The 21,142-nt window shown below is 42.4% G+C and overlaps 1 protein-coding gene across 1 annotated transcript in view; it reads right to left on the bottom strand.

Moving 5' to 3' along the window:
- Positions 1 to 21,142, bottom strand: part of emc2 (ER membrane protein complex subunit 2) — a 61,445-nt gene that overhangs the window by 12,321 nt on the left and 27,982 nt on the right. The window contains exons 5-9 of the mRNA XM_036948451.2: positions 17,935 to 17,992; positions 8,074 to 8,159; positions 7,647 to 7,706; positions 4,647 to 4,728; positions 4,284 to 4,394 (exon numbers count right to left, since the gene is read on the bottom strand). Of these exons, the coding sequence (XP_036804346.1) occupies positions 4,284 to 4,394; positions 4,647 to 4,728; positions 7,647 to 7,706; positions 8,074 to 8,159; positions 17,935 to 17,992 (397 nt within the window). The remainder of the gene's footprint in view (positions 1 to 4,283; positions 4,395 to 4,646; positions 4,729 to 7,646; positions 7,707 to 8,073; positions 8,160 to 17,934; positions 17,993 to 21,142) is intronic.

Here is a 21,142-nt window from a genome sequence, read left to right as displayed (position 1 = left end):
AGGAGTCCCCATGGTCATACTGAAACTTTAACTACACCCCAAATCAACCTTGCTCCCCCCCTTTTATTTTTTAAAAACGCTTTTGCTTCTGGATTTCTTCCTAACCTCCGGCTTACGATGTCAGCTCCGACAGACTACCCCAGAATGATGTCGTCCTCCGTGTGAAGATCCCCGCTAGTGCAGAGACACAGCACTGGCTAACACTAACCTCACAGTGGTCACGACTACCAACGACTCAGGTGTAATCAGGTGCTCTGAACGACTAAGCTGAACCAATCAAATAGCTCTTCGGTGAGGAGCTGCCCTTCGGTGGTGTTCACGAATCTTCACTGTCAGCCAGAATCAGATGAAATGGTCAGAAAGTCATTGCCTTGGCACAATCCCATGTCAGGAACTAACTTGCACTTGTCAAGGATTTCAACTCTGGACCTTGTGGACACTAACTTTTTTTATGATCAAATTTAAACCTGAAACCAGCGTTAGGCCAAAATAGTGGCAGTGGATGATTTGACAGAGGAACATAAAGTCCTCTGCGTAACTATGTATGCCTTTCCTATGCACTTCAGTAGTTGGCATTCAGACTTACCTTATACAGGTGCATAACGGGCTTTGCAGGCGTGGTTCCCTTGCACGCACTGAATACATTTAATTCAAACCTTCCCACTTGCTGGACAACAGATTTTCTCGTGGAGTTTTCAGTACATTTATCTAAAGCCATCCCTTTAAATGTGGTGTACCTTTATCCTGAATTGTCTCGACAGATTCACTAAAATATATAGAGAGAGAACGGTTCAGAATATTAGGGATCAATGAAAGAAAGCATTGTAGGCCTAAATACATGCATATTTGTCGCATTTTCAACACCAATTGCTAGATTTAAAAAATATTCTGATCTTGTATATTATTTACGGTTAGGAAAGTATTTATGAATCATTTTTAAAAACCACACGCACAAACTATATTGGTGAATCAAAAATACAGTGGTTCGATTCATCTTGAACGCTGACATATTCAAATGGTTCAATCCATAAAATATTGGAAGGTAAGAAAAGTGTACCGCAGTGGTTGAACAGTAGTCATTAAGTCCACCCTAATAATCCACACTAATCATGGAACTGTGTTGAGAACAGTCCAGTCGTTGCGAACCGTGCATGTCCCAAATGAGTGCGCAACTTGCAATACGTTAGCCCAATATGATCCACAACTACTAGCGATCCTCAGGAACTACCACACAAATGTGACAGAGGAAAGAAAGCTAAACTAACTATGGAATAATGAAAAATCTAAGGAAAGGAACACTAGAGTGACAATTCTAAATGTGGGTAAAACTGAGTGGCATGGTGAAATAGATCTAAAACAATTGTCATTTTTATTTACAATCCCCTTATCCGAATGGCTTACTCATCTACCTAGCGCTTACCAACGTGTCGAGAGAAAAGTGCATACAAAGATAATTACGTTCCATTTACGTGCGCCTAACTCGGGTCGGAATTCCCCCATAGGTGAACAGGAGGAATACATTTGGAGGTTAAGGGATCTGAAGGTCTTGAATTGATGCTGCTTTTTTAAGCATGTTCTGCGGCTAGCTAGCACCTTGAAGACCTTTTTTAGACCTACCTCTTTCTCCATTTACCCTGAAAGTAGTCTATGGGCCTGGAGAGAGTCATTTACAGTTTGAATTTGTTTAACCTCTTGAACCTAGGGGCGCTGTGTCATTATTGGATAAAAAGACGTGCCCGTTTTAAGCGCAATATTTTGTCACGAAAAGATGCTTGACTATGCATGGAATTGACAGCCTTGGAAAGACACAACTCTGACGTCTCCAAAACTGCAAAGATATTATCTGTGCGTGCCCCAGAACTAATGCAACAGGCGAAAACAAGATGATGTTTCATACAGGAAATGCCCCGGATTCTGAAGGCGCTGTGTTCCAATGTCTCCTTATATGGCTGTGAATGCGCCAGGAATGAGCCTGCACTTTCTGTATATTCCCCGAGGTGTCTGCAGCATTGTGACGTGTTTGTAGGCATATCATTGGAAGATTGACCATAAGAGACTACATTTACCTGGTGTCCCGCCCGGTGTCCTGTGTGCGTAGTCAGTAAGTCCATGCGCGATCCATTTCTTCAGAATTGAAAGTAAACTGCCACGATGGATTTTATCGTCGATAGATATGTGAAAAACACCTTGAGGATTGATTCTAAACATCGTTTGCCATGTTTCTGTCGATATTATGGAGTTAATTTGGAAAAAAGTTCGCGTTTTAATGACTTTTTTTTTTCTTTTTTTTTTTTTCTTACCCAAACGTGATGAACAAAACGGAGTGATTAGTCGACACAAATAATATTTTTTGTAAAAACGGAACATTTGCTATCTAACAGAGTCTCCTCATTGAAAACATCTGAAGTTCTTCAAAGGTAAATTATTTTATTTTAATGCTTTTATGGTTTTTTGTGGAAAATGTTGCATGCTGAATGCTAGGCTTAATACAATGCTAGGCTATCAATACTCTTACACAAATGCTTGTTTAGCTATGGTTCAAAAGCATATTTTGAAAATCTGAGATGACAGTGTTGTTAACAAAAGGCTAAGCTTGAGAGCAAATAGATTAATTTCATTTCATTAGCCATTTCCATGAATAATTAACGTTGTGTTATGCTAATGAGCTTGCTGATAGATTTACACAATCCTGGATACAGGGTTTTTTTCGTAGCTAAACGTGACGCAGAAAACGGAGCGATTTGTCCTAAACAAATAATCTTTCAGGAAAAACTGAACATTTGCTATCTGAGAGTCTCCTCATTGAAAACATCTGAAGTTCTTCAAAGGTAAATTATTTTATTTGAATGCTTTTCTGTTTTTTTGTGTAAATGTTGCCTGCTGAATGCTAACGCTAAATGCTACGCTAAATGCTACGTTAGCCATCAATACTGTTACACAAATGCTTGTTTTGCAATGGTTGAGAAGCATATTTTGAAAATCTGAGATGACAGTGTTGTTAACAAAAGGCTAAGCTTGAGAGCAAATAGATTAATTTCATTTCATTAGCCATTTCCATGAATAATTAACGTTGTGTTATGCTAATGAGCTTGCTGATAGATTTACACAATCCTGGATACAGGGGTTTTTTCGTAGCTAAACGTGACGCAGAAAACGGAGCGATTTGTCCTAAACAAATAATCTTTCAGGAAAAACTGAACATTTGCTATCTGAGAGTCTCCTCATTGAAAACATCTGAAGTTCTTCAAAGGTAAATTATTTTATTTGAAGGCTTTTCTGTTTTTTTGTGTAAATGTTGCCTGCTGAATGCTAAGGCTAAATGCTACGCTAAATGCTACGTTAGCCATCAATACTGTTACACAAATGCTTGTTTTGCAATGGTTGAGAAGCATATTTTGAAAATCTGAGATGACAGTGTTGTTAACAAAAGGCTAAGCTTGAGAGCTAGCATATTTTTTTCATTTCATTTGCGATTTTCATGAATAGTTAACGTTGCGTTATGGTAATGAGCTTGAGTCTGTATTCACGATCCCGGATCCGGGATGGGGAGATCAGAAAGGTTAAATAACATTAGCTAACTTTAACCCCATTGACTACTTTCAGAAAAATGAAAGGGTAGTCTATAAAAGTGAAGCTATCCCTTCAAAGACCATGAACGGATCCAGTGGTTGTGCCCCTTTCCGGATATGAGATGTTTTACCTGCTTGAACCCCTGTTGCAATAGAGAGAAAACACTGGAAGGCCTGTGTCGCTGCTTCTCTCTGCTCTGGCCATCCACCCACCCTTATTCCTGCACTCTCTGTTTGTGTTCTTATGTCAGGACTCACTTACATATGATGCATTGGTGCTAACGGACAACTTCCTGTTTAAATAAATATGGAGATGAAAGGGGGGCATTTGGCTCAGACGAAATCAAAACGTTAACCTGGGCCGGGGGCTGCCGGGACTGACAGAGCGTGGGAGGGAGGCAGTCGCCCTCTCTTTCCTTTTTTTCATCCTGCCACTGATCTTTATTTATTTTTGTCATTTTTGGTCATAAACATGAAAAAAGTCCCGTACGAAAGCTTAGAGGGGTAATATTACCAAAAATAGAGAGCTTGAAGGGGCAGACTTTTCCAAGCATTGACCTGACCTATCTGAAAGCTGGGCTCTATGGTCGCTACACAAAGGCAGTAGCAAGCCTGCACAGTTTGACAAACAACAGGAGAAAAAGGATGAGTTGTTGCTCTTTCACCCCCCTCCCTCACGTCTCTATCATGCGACGGTTAGATGTGCAAACTCACCATATACAGACCGAACAAGGCCCTCATGTTTCTGTTGTTCAGCTTCAGAGCCTGGGCAAAATACTTTCTGGACAGCTCCAGGTTTTCCAGCCCCCCCTGGGTGTACTTCACCTGTGAGACAAGGCATTCAAATATGGGTATGAGGCGTGCCGGCCGGGGGTCTTACGCAATGCCTACACGGCATCTGAATAAGCATGACGACATGACAAGCCGTGTAAACATTGTGACATTCATGAGCGTGTATTCCTGCTGACCGTTAAGTGCAGCGGCCGGCTCCTCCATGTGAGAGAGAGCATGGGCTGGGAGAAAACCTTATTCCATCGTTAGGCCGCTTGATGACGGACATGCAGAAGTCATACCTACCTCAGCGTACTGCTCACAGTACAAGTGATTGTGAGGGTTAGTCATCATCAGCTCCTCCAGACAGAAAGCTGCTTTTCCATAGCTGTGGAAACAAGGGAACAATGAATAGATTGATGACCACTAGCGATGGACATTTAATCTTTGAGCTTTTAAATAGTAAGGGGGGAAATGTGCTCTATTTCATCTCTGATGTAGTTTACCTATTCCAATCTAAGTGTAAATTTGTTCGGCAGAAAGTTATACTGCTGCCTTGGTTTACTGTCCATTTTGGCAAGTTTGAGTCTAGGAAGATGCATCCAACAAACTAAGTTTATTTGCAGACTAAGGGGATCTGGTGGCCTATGTGGTTATGTCTATATTGGTGAAACTCTTCAGTTTTGGAAAGTGGAACATTGAAAAGGAGAGGAGCGGGGGTCTCCAGACACACAGGATCAATCTGTCTGTCTGGCGATGTGTTTTTCACTCTGGTAATGTCTAGTTAAATACCTTCCTGAGGTCAGCGCTACAGTAGAAACTGGCACACTGTGCCCTACTCAGATGAGATCACTTCTCAGCAGACTGCTGAGCTGTTGACCTCACGCTAATCTACAACCATTACACATCTAATACACAGTTTCTCCTTCAGGGGACCCATCCAAGGGAATGCAAGTTTATCTCTCCAGCACACACTCAGAATTACACAGTCCACACACACACACAATTTCCCACGCCTTGACAGACTATATGAACCCAGTAAAACAGGGCTATTAAACCAAAATCGGACAAAACACAAAACCCAGCACTCAATTGTAGTGTAGAGAGAGACTGTACGTGATCCAGCATATGCTGTATGTGCTTGGAAATGTGCAGAAAAACCAAAAATGGTGCTTGTGGTGGTGGGATCATAAATGACGCAAGATAAGGATGCAAATTTGTAGCCATTTTACTGACAGAGGGAGAAGTGGAGGGGAGGGATACACGCTCTGACGCACGCTGGGTGTATTGGCGGGAACAGAAACGCCCAAATGCTGCCCTAGCACGACATGAAGAGACTATCGGCCCATTTAGAATCTGTCTAAAGGACTTCAAAAGCCAGAGAGCAGCAGCATTAGAGTGGTAGGGGAGAGTGCGGGGCAAGTTCGAATGAGAGGGAGAGAATGGGGCGGGGTGGGGGGCGAGGGAGATCGGGCTATTTGGAAGGTTGGGGGGCTGTTTACAATTACCACTTCCTCCCCATAAAGACTTTCAGATGTGCTCCTGAAGTGGCCCCAGCCTGCAGCGGCGAGAGGAGAGGCAGCCTCCATCACCAGGCAGAGCCCTGGCTGACTGCAGTACCGCACCCTCCAATCTTCACCCTCCGACCATCATCACCACCACTCAGCTCCAACTCCCTAAGCCTGGGCTCAGAGACCACGCTGCTAGCTTGTGGTGGTGGCACTTTTAGTTTGACTCGCACATTGGCTTTGTTTTCTTTGAACACCAAACAATGGTTGGTTTTTGGTGCTACCAACTGTAATACCAGTTTGACTGAATTCCAGCCCAAAGCTTTTTCCCAACTAGACTGGGCAAACGGATCAAGATTCCTCCATTAGACTGTGCAAACTCACCACAGAAAGTCATCATGCGCCATTGGATGACCAGGCAAATCTGAACCGATAGACAGTAGTTAAATAAAGACTAATTCAACAGCACTACAAGCTCAGATGATTCCCAATGAGTCGAAGCGTCTCAGCGGTTCAATGCAACAATAACAGAAAGGCACAATCTCAACGTTTGAATATCACTCAGCGGTATGAGGATTATTTTTAAAAAAGGTTCCCACTGTGTTGGGCTATTAATTACTGTCAATGTTTGAACACTGATGCCTGTAGAGCCATGTAACAATGTCAGGTGAGAAACCATGAGTGATTTGTATATTTTTAGCTTGCGGTGCGCTACACAGTGAGGGCAGAGGCGTTTATTTCTCTTCCCCATCAGCCTCTGTTTTTTTCTGTCTCTGGAAAGAAAGTGCCATCAACTTCTCCTGGGAATCTCTCTGCAGCCACTCTCCCTCCCTCTCCCTCTGTGGAAAATAGAGGCGATAATGCGATGCTGTCCGGAAGAGGGTGAGGGAAAAAAGGGAGTTTGTAACCCAAAATAAAGAAAAGAAAGAAAAGAAATGGACACGCCTGTAGATAAGGGGCTCGGGAAGTGAATGGGGTGATATTACAAAAGTTTGGCTAAGCTGGGAGATAATCCGCTCACCCCTGGATGTCCTCCCTCTACTACAGCAATAAAGTCCCTCGGGACAAAAACATGAAATATCCAATAAGAAGCTCTCTCACTGCGCTAAACATTCCTGCAGACACTGCCCTCCTGCCAGGGTGACCACAGAGCTGGTGTGCTGCTTACACACAAACACACCTCCGTGAAAGACGGCTGCTTCCCTGACTCCTAATTCCCCAAGACAACTAAGGAGGGATAAAAAGTGACACAAAAAAATATATATATATTGCAATGCTCTTGTCTTGGGAGGCTGACAATTACCCCTGGCAACAGAGATATCAGTAGGGGGTTGACTTCACCCCATATGTATGAGTGGGGGGCTTAGGGTCAAAATCCTATTACCCTCCTCTCCATGTGACAAACATAGACAGGGGCCCAATGCGGACCCCTGGCTGAGTTAGGTATTTCAACGCCCCCCTCCATTGTGCCCATCCTAATATATCCCCTCTGGGATCCAGCCGTCAGTTCAGCCACCGAGACTGGGAGAGGAGAGGAGTTACTGCTTACAGACACTCCCCACTCTCGTCTCTCCCCCCCTGAATCTGTTAGAAGCTGACAGATGCCCCTGGGAGATATGATAAGGTGCTGCCTCAAGGTCTTGACACCAGGGAGTGCTGGCACAGCACTAGAGTGAGAACACACTCAAAATCTGGAACGATCACAGGTTCTTCTCACCACTGGAGTAAGTCAGTCAAAACGTCACAAGTCATGTAGATAATGAGTTAAACGAATGCGATAAGGAAATGCCATGCTCACTCGTGCTCGTTGATGTAGAGTTCCGACAGCTCGTGCCACGCTTCCTGGTCACCGACGAACCTGTAAAACAGTGAGAAATTTAGGGAGTCTCCCATTGAGGAAGCTTTTCAGCACCATCACACCATGCTATTTAGAACCCTTCTTTAGCAAAATGATCATCAACAATAACCACTCTAATGTAAAGTACAATAGCTGAAATCGCCATGTTTCAAATCAATCCAAATCGTGGCATTGTATAACTAGGCTAACATAGACAGACAGGCAGAGCTCCCAAGATGGGGGGCTAAGTAGACTTGAGGGGGTCTCATGGACAGGTTGTGGCCCAGCCTGGCTCAAATCGAATGCAAACCCCCTTTTAATTAAAAAGACCAGGGGAGGTGTGCGTGAGGAGGAGGGCGTCCAAATCTCCTTGTAAAACACTACTCACTGCTCCAGATACTCGTTGAGCTCGCGGATGGCCTCGGCACTCTTCCCCTGGGCCTTCAGAATCGAGATCTTCCTCTTCCTCGCCGCCTGTGGAGATCAGCATCCACAGAGGATTAGTAAGGTCTTAGCTCCTCAAGTGTTTGACCGAGGAGAGGCGGTCTCATCAGAGCTCACACAAATAAAAGGGAGAGGAGAGAAAGGAGGAGGGTACGTGTTAAATGAGTTTGGGAGTCTTGAAACTGTGCTCAGGTGGAAGTTGGGGAGGGGGGGGGGGGTTTGGGATGTTGGTCAAAGCCACCCCCCTCTGCTCCTAGCCAAGCCGCCTGGGGATAGGGATCATGAGCTACGGAAACATCAGCCAACAGCGTTGGTGGTGATGTGGTGATGTTCAGTATCAAATCATAACATTTCAGTTAAGAGATATCTTCAAATTAGGAGAGAGATATTGACTGCATGAACCAACCTAACTGAGCACTTTTCTGTTACAGTTTTTACACAGCGGTGAGAAGCCTCGCTACTTAAAATGCTGATGTCCCTACTATTATTGATATTGTTATGGGGCAACTTTAAAATTGATGTGCCAGCATCTCTTAAGAGGTAATGGTTAGCTAGGCTATATCTGTGGAAGGAAGAACACAAATTATGAGTCAACATTCAAGAGTCGGCGTGTGAGCTTAGAGTCTGAGATATAGTGGTGAGTCATCCACTAAGTGGGGAAAACAGCGCCTTAGCCCAAATCCAATGGCTAGCGCATTCAGAATGAGCTTCTGAAGCCTAGCTAACTTACTTCAGCCTCCAATTGCCTTTTCTTTCATTTCGATGTTGAAGTGACCTTAAAGTGGATTGGATTCTCATCAATCTGAATCAGAAAGTATTACGTCCCCTCTGACTTTTCCAGGCTGCATTTTGGAGGGTGTGTGTGTGTGTGTGTGTGTGTCTGTCTAACGGCGGGCTGCTGTTGCCATTAGAATGGTGCTGCCCTGCCTGCCACGGACCACTTTATTTATGGACTGGCATTTGATTGAGTGGGGCTTCCTTTCTCCCACACTCAAAACCAAAGCCATTGTGGGCTGTGCATGAGTCATGTCTGAGCTGCCATAAATCTGGGAATACACTGACACCACCGTCACAATAAATCCACTTATTCATCACCCTGGGACAGGGACCTGCACTACAGCCTGGCTATGGTGCTTACATAGCCCACACACACAGGACACACACTCACCTAAAGTCAGCAAACTTTGATAAATATCTAGATCATTCTTGACCTGTCTTATTGTTTGCCTTTGTTCTAAAATAAAGACATACCATGTGAATTTCTGTTTGAGAGTGGTCCTCACACAATTAAACACAAGCATTGTCAAGAAAATATTATTCAAAAGGATTAGGATTCATTTACAGAGCAATCTGAGTGAGTAGGGGAAGGGGGGTGACACCAACTACTTCTTCTCTTCCCCCTCTGCTCATAAAACACATATCTCCTCAAAAGATCAAACTATTCTACATGGACCATATTCTACTGGGGCTTGATGCTATGTGAGATTAAGGAATTTATACTCACTTCTAACCAAATTGCTAACATATGTATTTTTCCCCGTCCGATACCAAAACTATGTCAGAACACCAACTTTCAGTGTGGATGTTGCAATTGTTGGCCTACCCCACACCACCTCTCTTTCCCCCTTCCTCTCTTTCTCTCCCAGTCCTTTCTTTCCCGATAAAGAACCACTTGGGGCTCACTCAGAACATATGGAAGTTGGTAGCCCCGAAGGAGTCACACCCCGAAGGAGTCACACAGATCTTTATTAAATGCGGAGCTCTTCCAAACCGCCCCCCCTCCTCCAAACTAATGATCCAGACGAACCTGGCAGCAGGGATAATCCTGCTGTTGTCATGATTCTTTTTTAATTAGGGTTCTCGAGGAGCACAGGATTGTTTAAATCACCCCTGGCTCTCGCTGAGAAGGACTGACCACAACCCAGGCTCTGACTGTGAGGACTACACTGGACACCTAGATAGCCTGTGTTATAATAATGTTACATAACATACATGGGAGAGATGGAGGGGTCGAGAATGGAGGGAGGAGATGGAGAGAGAGAAGAATACAGAGACAAAAGGGAGGGACCATGAACGACGCTCTGTGCCACTGTTGTGAAATAGCTAGTAGGTGAAGGTATTAATATATTAAAAGCAACAATAATACTAAATTCAGAGTAAAACATTTGTGTACAGTAAACGAATAAGCTATTACAGATGTTTCAAATGCCTAAGAGCTTAGGGAGTTTTACTTGTAATCAAAGTATACTAAGGCATCCAGAAATCAAATACAGAAGCATTGTCTAAATAGTGCCTAAATCATATGGTTGCAAAAAGCCAATATTTTCAATTTCAACCGGATCTAGTTTCAGCTCGGTAGAAAACTGAGTGCATCTTGACCTCCGTAAAAACTATCTTGTTCTACACTCTAATTGCATACAATTCCCATTCAACCTCAGTAAGGGATTCTCAGTGACCTCAATTGCTTTCTCAATAAATACTAGCTATGTTTCTACACACCAATTAGGATGAAATGAGGGCCGGAATTCCATATATCAGATGAATCATCCACAGTGTCATTTGGACTCCGAATGAATAATAAATGAAGTTATCTTTTGTATGAAAATGTGGTAGACAGACACTAGGCTAGGCTATAGCCTTTTAGTCAAAGTTCTCAAAGAAAAAGAAAAAAAAGATGAGAGAAGCACAAAAATGCATTTACGCAAGCAAATTAGAATTTCGCCAGATCATTGCTGTAGGTATTGGAACACAATAAAACTATAGAAGGGCTAAGAGTTCGACACATTCTTTGGACACCGCCATGGCAGAGAAACCTTGAGCAATTTCTGTTGATTCAACAATTTTGGTTAATGGGTACCACATCTATTCCACAGCCTGTAATTACAACAGCTCAGTTTCCAATCTCCAGCTCGGCATGCTGGGATGCCTCACAAGTCCTTGCTGTGGTCGCCAATTTTCCGCCATTTCTTTTGAGCTCCATCCCCTCCCTCATCGTACAGAACATGTTAGAGAACATGCTGGACTGGGAGCAGTAGAGATCCTTCATTCAAAGACAGGTGACCTAAATGATGTCAGCCCCCGTCCACACCACACCCTCACCAGCCAGGACGGGTTGGTGGGAGAAAAAAAAACTGGTCTGGAAGACACCAGGGGACAGTCCGTATCTGTTTCCATTCCCGCCTTCAGGTTTAACAAAAGGGCGCTGGTGTTATGGGTGACATCCATCCTGCCAGGAAACAGACCGATCACATCCCCAGGACATTGCCTGGGTGGTGCTCTGATTGACTAGCGAGTACTAGTACCCACCAATCCCTCAAGGATACAATTCCCAAGGCACCTCCCATTTCCCATTGGAGAAGATTTCACTACCCAAAGAATGAAAAGGGCAATGCATATTTTAACTAGTTTACCCATTAAGTAAACTATTATGTGTCATAGGTAGAGCTCCTAGAAAGCCTTTGATAATTCAGGACCTGATAGACTTTCAGTGAAGTCTGCCTAAAACATTGTCCTTTGCGAAGGCTGATTTTACTCTGCCCTTCCAAGTTCAGTTTAGGTTTAAATGTTTTACGGTATACCAGGGTATTTGGAAAAGGACACGTTTTTTTAATACATTTAAATATTTGTAGTTTCATTTTAAGTAAATACTTGCAGTCAACTTGTGTAATACATTAGAAGAAAAAAAAGATTGTGTTCTTCATTTCACCTACCACATCATTGTTCCATTATGGAGCTTACCGGTAGACCCCAGTCACATGGTTTGTTAACAAGCAGACAACAATGAGAGTTGTCTGAGTCACTCACTGTTGTTGTGCAGCACGTGCCAGGTGATCTAGTTACAGGAATTCACAACTAAATGTTTGCCTGCTAGATATCTTATAATTATTAAGTTAACTGTCTAGAATGCGCTAAATGCTCTGCAGTTGTGCATGTGGTTATGCCTCTATTTTGTCAACAAAAAAAATGATTATTCTCCTTTTTGATTGTGCATTTTCAGTTTAAATTGCAGTTCTTACTTTGGCCACTAGGGTTAGTCAGTGATTTCAGGCAGTCGAAGTCATTGACTTGCGTGCTAGCAAGTTAGCGATTAGTTCTCAGCTGTTAGTAGTTTCTTACTATTAATAAATACAGATGATTACCATAATTACTTTGAGTCATTACTAAATTATACGTAAAAATACCGTTATAAAAATCCAAAACTGGACAATGAATGGATACTGGTATATAACGTAAGTCTCTTACGAGTCACCCCCCCAGCCTTAGTTCAGTTTGCAGCCATAATACTCAAATATAGTAAATGGCACGAACAACTAAGCACAATTAGGCTAATTGACAGAACTATCAATGCTAATGCTAGCTAGCTAGCTAATGGGCTTACAAAAATACTGGGTGAGAGATACAAATTTGATGTCCCTTTTTAATGTATCCATTAGTTAATCTGACTGGGGAAATAGATAAAAGGGCTTCATTGCCAAAAACCCAAAGTATTCATTTAAAAAGAGTTCAGTGTTTCCCAACTGGAAAACAACTATCTAAAGTTAGCTTGAAAGATTAAATCTAGCTACCATTATTACTTTTGTAAATATAAACCAGATGGTGGAAACATACTGAAATCTCACTTCCACCGGTCACAGACACTTGTGGATTGGAGTTCGCCAGAGGAGTTCAGCAAAATATGTAGGCTGGGCAATCCACGATTGAACACATTTGACAAACACCTGACTTGATTTTTATGCCATTTTGTTGTTTAAAGCCAGCGAACAAAACCATTTCTAAAACTTTAGACCCTAGGGAAATCAGTCAATTGAAATAAATTCATTAGGCCCTAATCTATGGATTTGACATAACTGGGAGGGCATATGCCCACCCACTGGGGAGCAAGGATCAGCCAATCACCATGAGTTTTTTTCCTCACAAAAGGGCTTTATTACAGACAAAATACTCCTGTTTCATCAGCTGCCCGGGATGGCTGGTCTCAGACCATCCCGCAGGTGAAGAAGCCGGATGTGGAGGTCCTGGGCTGGTGTGGTTACAAGTGTTCTGCGGTTGTGAGGCCAGTTGGTATGGAATGCCGTTTGGGTCGCGTTAAATAACATTTTAATTTGACATGTCAAATAACACAATTCTAATATAGAATGTTGTCTGTGCTGAATTTGCACATGCAAGCCAAGCGCTACCACTACTATCAGTAGCACTGTCAAAGCTGTACAAAAAAGTCTGCAAACTCCGGCCACGAACGATGAGTTTACAATACCGCGTTGGTAATAAGGTAATAAGGCATTATATTTGTTCGACCGCTACATCTGTGGTAGCTTGGTACCTAGCTAGCACCAATACAACCAGCTTTGCGAGTAAGTATTAGCTAGGTAGCCACTTGTTCACGTATTGAAATTGAACTGAAGTTCATGAAAATAAATAGCAACTACTTAACCCTGTTGCCCAAAGCTAACGTTAGAAACAGCCAGCTAACTTAATCTGGCTAGTGAGGCTCGACCGGACCGGGTTGTTGTGAAGCTAGCCACAGTAAGGATTAGGCACAACAGTGGAATTTGCGTTTTGCCTTCAAAATAAAAGTACCTATTTGAATGTGATGCAGAAGGTTACAATTGGTGGAATCATGCCATATTTAGACTAGACAACGTTAAACAAGGTTGGAAGGTGTATCAGTCTACTCGGTGACACCCACAGAACACAACTGTGAAGAGTTTACGCAAATATTAGCGTTGTAGCTCTTATCGTGGGACTGTGACTGTGAAATCACCTACCCAGTCATCCTATTGTGTGTATTGACATTCAAATTGCACTGAACAGCTTTACCTAAGGATTGGGGATCAATGAAATGGGGTATCAGTCTACTCAATCCTCAATTTTATGAGAGTTTTCAGACTCCAAAACATCCATGCAGTATTGTTTCTCCTCTGGAATAATGTTTAATACACATAGTAGGTTGACAATAAACGTGGCTCAATTCAGTTGTTTCAGAGTCCCGCAAGAAGAGCTACAACACTAATGTTCTCTGGGTGTCACTGTGTAGACTGATACCCCGTGTCATTGATCCACAATCCATAGGTAAGGCTGTACAGTGAAATAAGTATGCCCCTAATGCAATTCTAAAGTCTAATACATCCAGTGTGATTTAAACAGATTTTTGTCAAATTAACAAATTGTCTTTTGTTGATTTCATATAACATTGTAACCTTGATTATTATGATCTATTCAATTATGGCATAATTCTACTATTTGTACACATTTGCATCACTGTCAATGCCAAAAAAAAAATGTTTGAAGGCTAACCGCAAAGACCACTATTGTGGCTAATCCTTATTGTGGCTAGCTTCACATAGATGGGTCCGACCACCATTAATCAAATAAGAACTTTTAGAAATTAGGGTTATTTTAGATGACGATACCTAGCTATATAGTTAGCTAGCTCTACTATAGCTACTGAAACAGATTGTCATTGTGCTATGTTTTTAAGGAAGAACATTGTTTGCATCCATTAGCTTTTTTTCTGACCAGCACTGTAGGTGAGCGAGGCAACTTTACCATCATCATAGCATACGTAAATGGATGAATCATTGTGACATATGAAATACGAGTGATAGTGTAATCAAAGTATAATAACTACGTAAAAAAATGTATGAACGCGTTAAATTGTTGTGAAGTGCAGTCATATTCAGGTCCTGATTGGTCAACAAAGTGTTATTTGACGTGTATCTTTTTTGACACGCAAAGACCCAGAGTTCCATAGGTTGGACGCTTGCCAAAAACTAAAACATTGGAGGCGGCTTATGGTAGAGAAATTAACATTCAATGACATGTCAATTGCACGCTCCCTCAAAACTTCAGACATCTGTGGCATTGTGTTGTGTGACAAAACTGCACAATGTAGAGTGCAGGACAAGGTGTACGTGTCATGATCATGCTGTTTAATCAGCTTCTTGATATGCCACACCTGTCAGGTGGATGGATTATCTTGGCAATGGAGAAATGCTCACTAACAGGGATGTAAACACATTGGAGAGAAATACGCTTTTTGTGCATATGGAAAAAAATGTTGATCTTTTATTTCAGCTCATGAAACGAACACTTTACATGTCGTGTTAGCAATAAATATACTGAACAAAAATGTTGAGGTTGTGGAAGTGCCTGCACTGGTAACTTGACGACCAAAAGCAGTTGCTCTGGAGGCATCACGGCCTATACAAACTAACTTGAGCTTCCCTTCCCACCACCTGTCTTGTCTTCCATGACAGAGTATTCAATGTGCTTATAATTGAAATAGGACATGGTGGATCTAACCTGTGTAAAACAAATAGAACTCTCATTTTAATAGAAGAACGGTGACTGGTTTGGTCCAACAGAAACAGAGAAAAATAAAGAATGACTGTAAATGACAAAGTGAAGGTGAAAAGGGGTCTGAACGAGGGGGAGAAGACCGTTACACTCCAGGGAACCGATAGAGATGAGGGGGCAATTCTTCCACACCAGAAAGAAGGGGAGGTGACTGCATCAGAGCATACCCAAGTTTATTGATTTTGTCAGCAAGGCCTCCGTTTGTTTGAAACAGACAGTCGATGAGGTGCAGAATCCTCACAAGGTGTCCAAAAAACAAAATGTTTACGCTTCGTTTCTCGCACTTTGCCAGCCAAGAGAAAATGTTTAAGCAAGACCATGTGTCGGTGCAATGCAGAAACTTGTTGAATGTCTACAGGAGGACTGCCAAAACAAATAAGGTCATAGTTTCTTTTGAAAACCCTTTAAAACATGTATTTTCTTGCGTGGCCACATGTCCTTATGGAAACAATTAACAGCAGGTACAATGTGTTTTGGGTTGGTGGTCGGGGATTGGCAGAACACTGGATAGACATGGTCTTGCAAGTCATTCAGCTGAAATTCAATATAAATTGAGAGAAGATTGTATGGAATTTAAGGCAACAATAGTGCATATCTAAAGGCTATACTCGTTTATAATATGACGGACTCAAATGGTAAACTGCTGCGTAAACCAGAGGGTTGCATTTGTTGGAATTGTTTTGTGTTAACAGTTTTGCTACATCACTATGATAATGCAGCCTAATTGGCAGATAGACAGAAATACAGATGACAGACAAAAGACAACATGTGGATAGAACTGACGATCAAGATAGTGGGAAAGTAGCAGCCTTGTCAGAGCCCAGATACTCTACAAATCTCACAGTGCATAGTGCATGGGCTTAAGATATAATATAACAAGAACACAAGTAAATACCAAAAACGGCTTCCTATATCTGTTTCTACTGTTCAGAAGTGAACGCTGGGCTTTACACCTGAAGAGATGCACATATCAATGTCGACTAACCGACCCTCATTAACCGGTCAACAAACTGTAAAAAATAAATTTAAAAAAATTTAAAAAATCCAGACAGTAAAATTGTGTGACTAACAGAAAATACTATGCATGCATACAAGAAATATACAACCTTCTTTAAGAGAACCATGCAACAATAGCAAGCCTATCATCTTTCAGTCAAAAGGTTTTAGCCTTATGGAACATGGAACTCCTGTAATGAAGCAGCTCATTTTCAAAAATCAATTTGCAGGAAAATCCTGTTCTAAAACAGCACACCTAATGCAAGCAGTTCCATGTGACAGATGAAAATCTCAGTTAGAAACATAGAACGAGGGGGACTCGAATAGCAACAACTAAGATGGCCACTGGCTTCTGGACAATGAAATAAAGTTGATATGAATAATAATAATGAATAAATCAGGAGAGAAATGCTGGTTAACGGCATGATGAAGTCAAAATAATTGCCTCCACGTTTCTATGGATGGATTTTGGCTACTGGGCTACTTTGAAGCAAGGTAAGACATGCCTCATTATTTGAGGTAAAGTAAAACTTTCAGGTTTCATACAATCATAATGCCTCATGCGTACATTGCAAAGTGGTGTGTGACACACTGATACCCTACCTACCGTTGCACTCAAATGATGAAAGGGAGGTGCATTTTAATAACGAGTTGAGATTGAGAAGCAAAAATATTAGCACTTTTTAATGGGCTTACAAAAGCATGTTTCACTCAAGCTCTCGCAGTCTCACACGAGTCGTGGGATTAGGCACATCCTCCATCCTCGTCCACAAAGCCCTAACAAAACAAAAACTTGGTAATAGCGCTTACTGTTGCCCCTAGTGGCCGGTTTTGAAGGTATTTCCCGACATCCCCAGTACATTGATAGACGTCCAATTTCAAAGTCAATCTTGAACGATCTCCCTGGTTTCACTCAAGTACCAGCTTTGAGGAGCTACTCTCACGCTGTTTTTAAAGGTGATTGGCTATTCCGCTCCTCCAACAAGGTTATGTATGCTGTGCACGTGTAATAAATAATATGCATAATGACTAACAAAAATACACAAGTGCCAATTTAATACCACTAAACTATGAAAATGTACTCATAGAGACTGATAAGCATGAGCGGTAAAATGCCTTTTCATTAACACCCCTAACCTGAAGCCAGGAGAGGTCTAAGGACTACCTATATATCACCGTCTTCAAAGAGCAGGCCTTAGTTCCACCACACATGTCCAACACTGCCTAAGACCATGAACCACTCCCCCCTCTCCCACTCCCTCAAACACTTGTCATTTGTGTGGGTGAGAGCTTGATCAGCAATGTGGTTGAGGTCAAAAAGGCCAAGGGGAGTTTAACTATGCAAACTCGCACCACTAATACCAAAGCTTTTCAGCAGATTCAACGCTGTCCAAAATGTTTGGACCACAACTGTAACAAAATAAGAATTAAGTGTGTGTTTTTCCTCTCTTACCGTATTGGTGGGATCGTCTTGCAGTATTGAATCATACTGCTTGTTGGCATCCTCGTACCTTCAAAGGCAGAAGAAGAAAGAAAAAAAGACTGACCAGTCAAGACAAATTAGGTGGTGTTGAAATCAAACAGAGTTCAAGGCAATCAAGTTTCTGTACACAATGCAGCCGGTCTCTATGGTTACACAGTGAACCCTTGCCGAAATCAGCAGCGATCTAAAAAGAGGAAATAAACAGTCATTACTGTTGCTGCTCAAATAGCCTGCATTGTGAGAGGCTTACACCACTTCACAATGAGTCAAGAAACCAACACAAAGAGTAGGGAAGCACACTGATTTGAAGAGTGTATAGACAATTATTGCCTGTGATTTGCTCAAAAGGTGATTCAAATCAATCTGTTTAGTTGCGTTTTAAAAGGCCTTTCTTTTGAGCCGTGTAGAATAATAGGCTACCTTCTATTACATACAAGTCTGATCAGAGCTATATTCAATACAATGTGTGTTTTAAAGTTACGGAGCAAAGGGGGAATCCATACGATTCTGTTTAATATTAGTGAGTTATGAGCTGTAAATATCAAACCATGCAGAAATTTCCTGGCAACAGGGAGGTGGGGAGGCGTGTTCACTTCACTTGTCATGTCAAATCATGGGTCTGCAGGGATGATTTTGAACTTTTTTTTTTATTAGAGGTGAAATGCAATGCTAACGGTTTAGCAGCCAAAAAGCCAGGGCTCCATGATCAAAACCTGTTCTGCTCACCACAACCTACAACAGAAGCAACTCTGTTTCCCATTAGCAGTGAGCAGCCCCACTTCCAGTGCCACTCCTTCCCTCACATCCACTTTATTACTCAACTGCACTCTGGGAGATTTCAGATGGAACCAGGCAACCACTCACGAGCCACTTTAATATGCTTTATTTACTGGGGGGGCTCAACGAAACACAGTGTATGTGTGTCGGGGGTGAGGGATAGTTAGTTGTTTGAAGCTGTGTCATTCCAGTGTACCTCCGCCTGAAGCCAATTAGAGGCCAGTGTGTGCCATTTATTTAATCTGACAGTGCAGGAATTCAATTATCACATCAACTCCGACATAACCGATAAACGAGTCATGGTGATCAGGGGTGGTAAACAAATTGAATTACCCTTACTCCAGTTCCAGTCAAAAATACTGCGGTTATCTTGTTCCCTTACATTCACTCCCTTTCGGTTTTTATTAATCACAATTGCAGATGTACAAATAAACAGTGCTGAGAAGAAACAAAGCTGAAACTGTGGTGACATGCAAATATTTACAGCCAGGCAAGACCTCGTCTCTCAGCTCAGAGACGAAAAGCACAACAAGATAATATATATATTTTTTTTAAACAGAAGATTGAGGGACCCCCAGAATAGCAGTGGGAGCAAACCACTCCCTTCCTGGGGAATCCCTCGCTCAGGCTAAAAGGGCCGAGCACTGAAGCATTCACTTATTTTTTCTCCCCCTTTTTGCCAGCGGAATGGTTGTTTCCAACCCAAACAGAGCCCACCACACACACTCACACACTCACCCAGACCATCGTACCACTTAGGATCTACAGTACACCCCCCTTTACCTCAGGCCTATAGGGTAAATTCAGTTTAAGTCAATCACTTTTTGACAGCATCCCTTTTGCTTTAAACTAAACTTTCCATATGTTCACCCATGGAAAAAGTGGTCGGAAAGTGACTTGGACCTGAATGCCAAAACATTCAGGAGATAGAGGTGCTCAAAGTGCAACCATTTCCCATTCCCTACCATGCGACATCCATGCCTTCATCACTGGAAAATATAAACTGTTGAGTTATAGACAATTTAAAAGCTTCCAAAAAGTGGTCAAACTTGTATTATTTATTGGAAGAAAAAAAGGTTCCATAATAAATAAAAACTTTAATGTCAATTATCTAAAAACACACATTTTTTTCCATATTCGCATGTGTTGTAGCTTAGACCCTATTTCACATTGTTAAAATTGTTAAAAATTGAAGGCACACAAGACACCTGTCTGATTTGTGCAAGTCTCAGTGGACTAATCCATTGCGGAGACCGTTGGGATGGCACAGTCCATCACCTTAAGACAGTAGTTCCCAACCAGGGGTACTAGGATCCCTGGGGGGTACTTGGCCTATCCACAGGGGGCACTTGATTAGAAACATGAGACCATAGGCGCTACTGATAAAATGCTCATAGGGGGAGTGCCTCAGGGGTACTCCAGGAAGAGAAACATGCAATTGTTGGTTCAGTAAATGAAAAAGGTTTGGAAACATTGCTGTAAGACATACAATGCCTTCGGAAATACCAATTCAGACCCTTTACTCAGTACTTTGTTGAAGCACCTTCGGCAGCGATTACAGCCTTGTCTTCTTGGGTATGACGCTACAAGCTTGGCACACCTGTATTTGGGGAGTTTCTAACCTTTTCTGTATATCCTCTCAAGCTCTGTCAGGTTGGATGGGGATCGTCAATGCACAGCTATTTTCAGGTCTCTCCAGAGATGTTCGATCGGGTTCAAGTCAGGGCTCTGGCTGGGCCACTCAACAACATTCAGAGACTTGTCCCGAAGCCACTCCTGCGTTGTGTTGGCTGTGAGCTTAGGGTCGTTGTGCTGTTGGAAGGTGAACATTCTCCCCAGTTTAAGGTCCTGAACAGGTTTCATCAAATATCACTGTACTTTTCTCCTTTCATCTTTCCCTCTATCCTGACTAGTCTCCCAGTTCCCTGCCACTGAAAAACATCCACACAGCATGCTGCTGACACCACGCTTCACCGTTGGGATGATAATTGTCCAGGTGATGAGTGGTGCCTGGTTTCCTACAGATGTGACACTTGGCATGCAGGCCAAAGAGTTCAATCTTGGTGTCATCAGACCAGAGAATCTTGTTTCTCATGGACAGAGATCTTTAGGTGCCTTTTGGCAAACTCCACGCAGGCTGTCATGTGCCTTTTACTGAGGAGTGGCTTCTGTTTGGCTTAATTGGTGGAGGGCTGCATAGATGGTTGTCCTTCTAGAACGTTCTCCCATCTCCACAGAGCAACTCTGGAGCTCTGATAGAGTGACCACTGCGTTCTAGGTCAAATTCATGGCCAAGGCCCTTCTCCCCCGATTGCTCAGTTTGGCTGGGCGGCCAGCTGATGGAAGAGTCTTGGTGGTTCCAAACTTCTTCCATTTAATAATGATGGAGGCCACTGTGTTC

This window comes from Oncorhynchus mykiss, chromosome 2, assembly GCF_057628025.1.
Source record: "Oncorhynchus mykiss isolate SJ-2025 chromosome 2, ASM5762802v1, whole genome shotgun sequence".
Lineage (NCBI taxonomy): Eukaryota > Metazoa > Chordata > Actinopteri > Salmoniformes > Salmonidae > Oncorhynchus > Oncorhynchus mykiss.
The sequence above is the reverse complement of the archived record's forward strand: the minus strand, read 5'-3'. Positions and strand labels throughout refer to the sequence as shown.